The sequence below is a fragment of the Cryptomeria japonica genome, chromosome 2 (genome assembly GCF_030272615.1).
Source record: "Cryptomeria japonica chromosome 2, Sugi_1.0, whole genome shotgun sequence".
NCBI lineage: Eukaryota > Viridiplantae > Streptophyta > Pinopsida > Cupressales > Cupressaceae > Cryptomeria > Cryptomeria japonica.
Genome location: NC_081406.1, coordinates 636,634,152 through 636,640,736, shown reverse-complemented (window position 1 = coordinate 636,640,736; position 6,585 = coordinate 636,634,152). Strand labels below are relative to the sequence as shown.

Genomic DNA, 6,585 nt, shown 5'->3' with positions numbered 1-6,585 from the left:
TTCTAATAACTAACTGTTTTGACCAACACTTGTGCACAAATGCCCCATTAGTAATGCACTATTAGTAGAATAAAGTTGCACAATTCCTCCAATTAAAATTTACAAATTCTAAGTAAAAGTGTGTGAGATGAAAACTCGTATATGTAAAATTTATTAATAGTTTGTTCGGCATTAACACCTTTATATCTCCTTGTGCCATCCTGACCCTTATCTCTCTATTGTCTAGTGTGGAACACATGAGGCACTCAAATCCAATACCTCCCATGTAAGAAGCTCATCCCCAATCGACAGACTTAATTAAATACACAGCCATTAGAACATGAGATTAACTAGATCCCTTCCCCAAATCCAAATCTTTAAAAACCATAATTACCTAGGTTATATAGCTACCTAGAACCCTAGATTTCAGTTCATAGAAACCTAAAGTGAGGTTAAGATGACGTCTAGGAGTAGAGTTTAGTTGTGCAGCCATGGCATTGCCGGCTATAAACACGGCACTATTCTCGCCTTCTCGGCTTCCAAAGCAATCCATTGGGGTTGGGCAGGCAAGCAGAATAAAAATGATCACCGGTTCGAATCCCAGGAGAGAGATTCGGTGCCGCAGTGGCGCAGAGCTGAGAGAAGGGATCGCTGAATTCTATGACGCGTCTTCAGGCGTTTGGGAAGACATCTGGGGAGAACATATGCACCATGGCTTCTATCCATTAAACAATCAAACTCCCAATCAACCAAATGTCGATCACAGGGCTGCTCAGATCACCATGATCGAAAAAGCCCTTTCATTTGCCGGCCTTTCTGGTACGCTAGCTCTCTGGATAAGCTTGGCCACTGGTTTTTTTTTGTTTTTTTTTAAGTTTTTCAGTTATGAAAAGGAATGAGTTTTTATTGTATTTAGTTGTTTATTTTTGGTATTGATTTATGGGAGTTCGAAATAGAAATGCTTAAAATCACACACATTAAGCTTACATTTTTACACTTAAAAATTCAATTTTGAAACAATTTGACATGTAAATCACACACATTAAGCTTACATTTTTTCACTTAAAAATTCAATTTTGAAACAATTTGACATGTAAATCCGAGGTAAATGCATGAAATATGTCATCTTTTGGACAGTTACATTCAAATGATAGTGGAAGAGTGTTATAATATTTAAAAGGGAACAATCAACTCTCATTTGGAAGAGTGTTATAATATTTAAAAGGGAACAATCAACTCTATTATTATCCATATTTTTTAAACTCTTGTATACTACTAATATTATTGCAATCGTCATATTCCCCTAGGCATAATTTACCTATATACTAGTTTAAGGTGTGTGGTCACACTAAGAATATACTTCTAGCTTTAAAAGTGTTAAACTCTTAGAATTGATCCAGGCTTAATATGTTGCTTAGTGTGTGGTTTAAGGTGGCCCGATTGAAATGGTATTTTTTTTTGTCAATAACTTTTTATTGAATTTTTTTTTTTTTTTCAGTGAATTTTTATTGGAATTTAATTGTTTAGTTTTGGTAGTGAATCTAGTGATTTATGAGAGTGTGAAATAGTATTTTAATTTTAAAAAAATGTTTTTGATTGTTTATTTATTTGAATATCATTTCAATATGTTAAATTTAGGTGGATAATTAGTATTTATGAAAAATAGAATGAATTGATAGATTAACTCAAAGTAAGGGAGTGAAATCTTCATAAAACACTAAATAATAAATGTAAAACAACTAGTGTGCATATCTCAATAATATAATTTAACAAACTAACACAATATTAAATAGGCTAGTATCTCTTGTTTGCACAAATCTATATTCTAAATTTTTATACATATATACATGACATGTATATGTATGTCTATATGTTTATGTCACACACATATCTACATAGACATGCATATGTCCACACACAAACAAATAGAAATAAATAAATATAGATATTGTTTATTTTTTATTTTTATTGAAAACTTACATAAATCTAATAAAAAAATATTTTATTTATTTATATATTAACTTAATATTATAATTTATAATATTATAGAAAATATGAAGACTAATTAAATATCAGTTTTATCATATATTTATAATTTATTTATGTTTAATTTGTAACTCGAATTATTTTGAAATAAAGTTTTATGTAAATGATATTCTTTTATCTTGAATAAGATATGAACTTTTTCTGTAGTCATAAAACAGGTCTTACACATCAACGAGAAACAATATTAAAAAGTAAAAGGAGGCCAAGCTATGGGCGCAATAATTCAGTAGCTTCATAGGACTAAGGATCCGAAGGCCTACATTATAGAAATAAAAAAAATCTTTCTTTTTTCTTTTAAGAAACCGTTTTAGATAGTAGTCATATTATTTTTTTCTGGAATCAATTTGTGAATTTTTTATTTCAACCAGTGGATAAGTTCAATGATCTATCATAGAAAGAAGAGAGTAAGACAAGGAAAAAATAGTTCGTATAAATTAGTTGTGGAAGTTTGATTTCATACAATTACAGATTTCTCTTAGTTCTCATCCTGATGATGGATCATAGAACATGATGAAGAACATTGATGAAAAAATCACAAAATCAAATCTAGAAATCATCAATTTAGATCTACCATACATTAGAAACTTCATGCATTTAGATTTCCTGATCAAGATCATAATAAAAGAACCCATATTGAAAATATATTATAATTATATTACTTGCTCTCCTAAACGTCATTAAAATTCCTCCCTTCATTCATTCATTCACTCCATAGATCAAAATTACCTATCATCCAAATTACCTATCATCCATGGAGCAGGGTGAAAGAGGAGGGGACACCTCTGTCACCCAAAACAGAGCACCAAACAAACAGGAGAGGATTGAAGAATCTCTAGATCTGCATAACTGTAATGCTCAATGGCTTCTCATAGAATAAAGAAATCATAAAAAATTGGGTCAAAGCAGCCGTTATGAAGATCCAGCACGCAAAGAGTTAAAGGATGATGATTAATTTTTTTTAATTGATTATATATTGCTAATGAGGAGGCAGGTTACAATATGAGCTCAACAGAGAGCATCCAGCTCAAAGCACAGTCAAAATTAAGAGTAGCAGATGATAACAAAAAAGCTCAACAGAGAGCATTAAGTTCAAAGCACAGTCAGAAACAGAGAGCAGATGATGATTACAAATTAACAAACAATTTGAACACTCAGAAACAGAGAGCAGATGATGATTACAAATTAACAAACAATGTATCATCATAAGAGATCTGAAACAACATATAACATCATAGTATCATAGGAGATCTGAAACTGATACAAAGATTCACTCTCTCTTTTCACATCAGTTCAAAGCACAGTCAGAAACAGAGAGCAGATGATGATTACAAATTAACAAACAATGTATCATCATAAGAGATCTGAAACAACATATAACATCATAGTATCATAAGAGATCTGAAACTGATACAAAGATTCACTCTCTCTTTTCACATCAGTTCAAAGCACAGTCAGAAACAGAGAGCAGATGATGATTACAAATTAAAAAACAATGTATCATCATATGAGATCTGAAACAACATATAACATCATAGTATCATAAGAGATCTGAAACTGATACAAAGATTCACTCTCTCTTTTCTCTTTTCTCATTTTCTCTAACTTCTTTTGAAAACATATTATATATATACACATCTAGAAACGTACCCAAACCCATATATCCAAGGACAAAAGAAAATGCCTGTACCCATGTACCCAGTTCTTGTACCCGTACCGGCAACTTAGCTTCTAACATCTCAGAAGTGCATTTGCTGTATCTATTCTGAAACTCCATATACTCTTTGATATACTTATCTTTTCCTTCCTTTGCATAGGACCAGAACTTTGCAAATTTAATCTCTTCTCTCTTGATATTAATTTGACCTGTGTCAAGCAATTCTCTGAACTTTTCATTGGAAATCTCTAAAGTGAGAGTAACCTGCATGATGAGTAACAGTCATTAAAAAATAACAATTCTGACATTCATGTATATTGTTGGAGTTCAGAGAAGGAATCGGAGAGGCCAAGTAGTGTTGTGGATGTTGGATGTGGTATTGGAGGGAGCTCAAGGTATTTGGCAACCAAGTATAGAGCAAATGTAAAGGGCATCACTCTCAGTCCCCTCCAAGCCGCCAGAGCTACTGCTCTCACTCTTGCTGCAGGCCTTGGAGATAGGGTGAGTAATCCTCTCCATACAATTTTCATTAGTTTATATTAAATATAAGTAACAAAATTACAACTTTTTTCCTCTGGGAATCTGTTTTCCAGGTGATCAAATGTTTAATTTATTAAAATTAAATATAATTTCCATTTTCTTTTCAATTGCAGGTTGATTTCCAAGTTGCTGATGCATTGAACCAGCCTTTTCCAGATGGACAGTTTGATCTGGTGTGGTCAATGGAGAGTGGAGAACACATGCCAGATAAAGAAAAGGTAGATTGGAATAGGTCCTTTTTAGTCTGTCATTTTTATCAATTAAATATTTAAATAAGGTGTATTTTAATTTTTATTTAGTTAATTGAGATGATGGGTCATGAAGTATGATCTAAAATATAAATTTAAAAGTTTTGAATTACAGAAAAATTGAAATTCATTTTTTTTATTTACAATGAAAGCGCAGTTTGTTGATAGTGGTATGGTGTGATGGTTAAGTTATGGTGTTGTTCTTGCTTCCATTAGAATGATATTGTTGAATGTTTAAATAAAGATGAGGTCCCTATTTATGACCTCACTGATTCATAATTCCATGCCAAAAACATTTACCCTTTTACAAACAATAAAAGCACAGCATTGAAATAAACAAGATCAACCAAATGACTAAAAGAAAAGAAAACCAAAATGGTAGTTTTAAATGCAAATCAATTATCTACCAACATCAGAAGAAACAATTATGGGAGGAATGTTCCATCATGCACACCCAGCAGTCCCCAGAAGAATCTAAAGAACTTTGTAGTCTGTGATTTAGTTTAAAGTCTTTTAATGGCAAATATCAAATTTTCACCTCTGATTTATGGGCTAGACAGTTTATGAGGGAGCTGGTCCGTGTAGCAGCGCCTGGTGGATCCATTATAATAGTGACATGGTGTCACAGAGATCTCTCACCCGATGAAGTCTCTCTCAAACCAAACGAACAGGTAAGGTTTTTCACCACTACAAAAAAGACAAAAGCACATTTATAATTGTTTGTGCCTTTTACATATTGCTGTCTAATCAATACCATTTTGAATTCATCTCAGGAATTATTAGACAAGATCTGTAGTGCATTTTATCTTCCAGCCTGGTGTTCTGGGGCAGATTATGTGAAACTTGCACAAGCTTGCTCACTAGAGGTGAATTGAATGAAAGATTTAAATACCAAATTAGCAAAGTTATACGAAAACAATTCACAATGAGATGAAATGCAGTAGTTACTAGCAGCAAATGTGGTTGAATACATGGGTTCTGTGCAACAGGATATTAAGGCAGCAGACTGGTCAGAAAATGTAGCTCCCTTTTGGCCAGCAGTGATTAGCTCAGCCCTAAGCTGGAGAGGAGTTATGGGTCTCTTTAAATCTGGTAAATCTATCTTCTCTAACTCAATGATAATGCCCATGGTTTGATTCTTCTAGTTAACTGACATATCTATAGTAAGACTAAAGAACAGGACTTGGCTAAACTACGGAGATGTCTATGCATCCAATTTAAACTCATGGTATAAGGAGGAGACATTACTTTTTTTTAAACTCTCTTTATATATCATGCATTTTAGTTGGCTAATAGCTACGGGTCTAAATTACAATTTCAGATATGCATCCTTCTGTACTTACAGTTTGTTATTTTGGACAGGGTGGAAGACAATTAAGGGGGCACTTGCAATGAACCTTATGGTGAAAGGCTACCAGCAAGGACTCATAAAGTTTACAATTATTACTGCCCGCAAATCAACATGATGGAATTAAAAAAAACAAAAATATTGTTTGAAAAGAAAGAAAGATTGTCATAAAGACAAAGGTGATGAAGATGCAGCCATTGAGCTAGCCTGTCAACATTGCTTTCTTGGATGGGATTAATATCAATCTGATTGAAAATGAAATAAGATCTAAATTATTTTCTCGGATGAGATTAATATCAATCTGATTGAAAATGAAATAAATCTAAACTGCTCTCTTGAATGAGATTAATTATAATATCAATCCTTTGAAAATGAAATAAAATTTAAATTGTTCTTTTTGAATGAGATTCTTGATTCTTGCAGAGCCTTGACAAATGGTATCTATTTTTGACAATGTTATTTGTTTTTTAAAATAAAATAATATATTTTATTAATTGTAGTGAATAATTTTTTCAGATATTTTAAATATATCTATTTAGAAAATAAAAGTTATTATTTTTATTTATATTGTGCTTATTTTATTTTTATTTATTTAATAATTTTTTTTGGAAAATAAAATTTATATTAAAAGAATCTTAATAAAGGTTATAAGATAATGATTTTCAAATTGTTGAAATCATATTAAAGCAAGAAGAGATAAAACCTAGCTGGGTTTTTCACAATCTCATCTTTAAGAGAAACCTATAGAGCCCATCAAGTAGCCACAAGCC

General features: G+C 31.9%; 1 protein-coding gene across 1 annotated transcript; it reads left to right on the top strand.

Moving 5' to 3' along the window:
- Positions 1-214: 214 nt before the first annotated feature.
- LOC131055531 (gamma-tocopherol methyltransferase, chloroplastic) lies at positions 215-6,217 on the top strand. The gene is made up of 7 exons (XM_057990000.2): positions 215-798; positions 4,011-4,180; positions 4,333-4,437; positions 5,028-5,138; positions 5,241-5,333; positions 5,457-5,559; positions 5,830-6,217. The coding sequence occupies exons 1-7, from the start codon at positions 471-473 to the stop codon at positions 5,931-5,933; spliced, it is 1,014 nt and encodes a 337-aa protein (XP_057845983.1). The 5' UTR covers positions 215-470; the 3' UTR covers positions 5,934-6,217.
- Positions 6,218-6,585: the final 368 nt, after the last annotated feature.

Excerpts from the sequence above, each read along its gene's own strand:
- LOC131055531 (XM_057990000.2), top strand. The coding sequence starts at position 471 with ATGGCATTGCCGGCTATAAACACGGCACTATTCTCGCCTTCTCGGCTT. Across the intron at positions 5,139-5,240 it reads CTCTCAAACCAAACGAACAG|GAATTATTAGACAAGATCTG; the intron begins GTAAGGTTTTTC and ends AATTCATCTCAG. Across the intron at positions 5,334-5,456 it reads CACAAGCTTGCTCACTAGAG|GATATTAAGGCAGCAGACTG; the intron begins GTGAATTGAATG and ends TCTGTGCAACAG.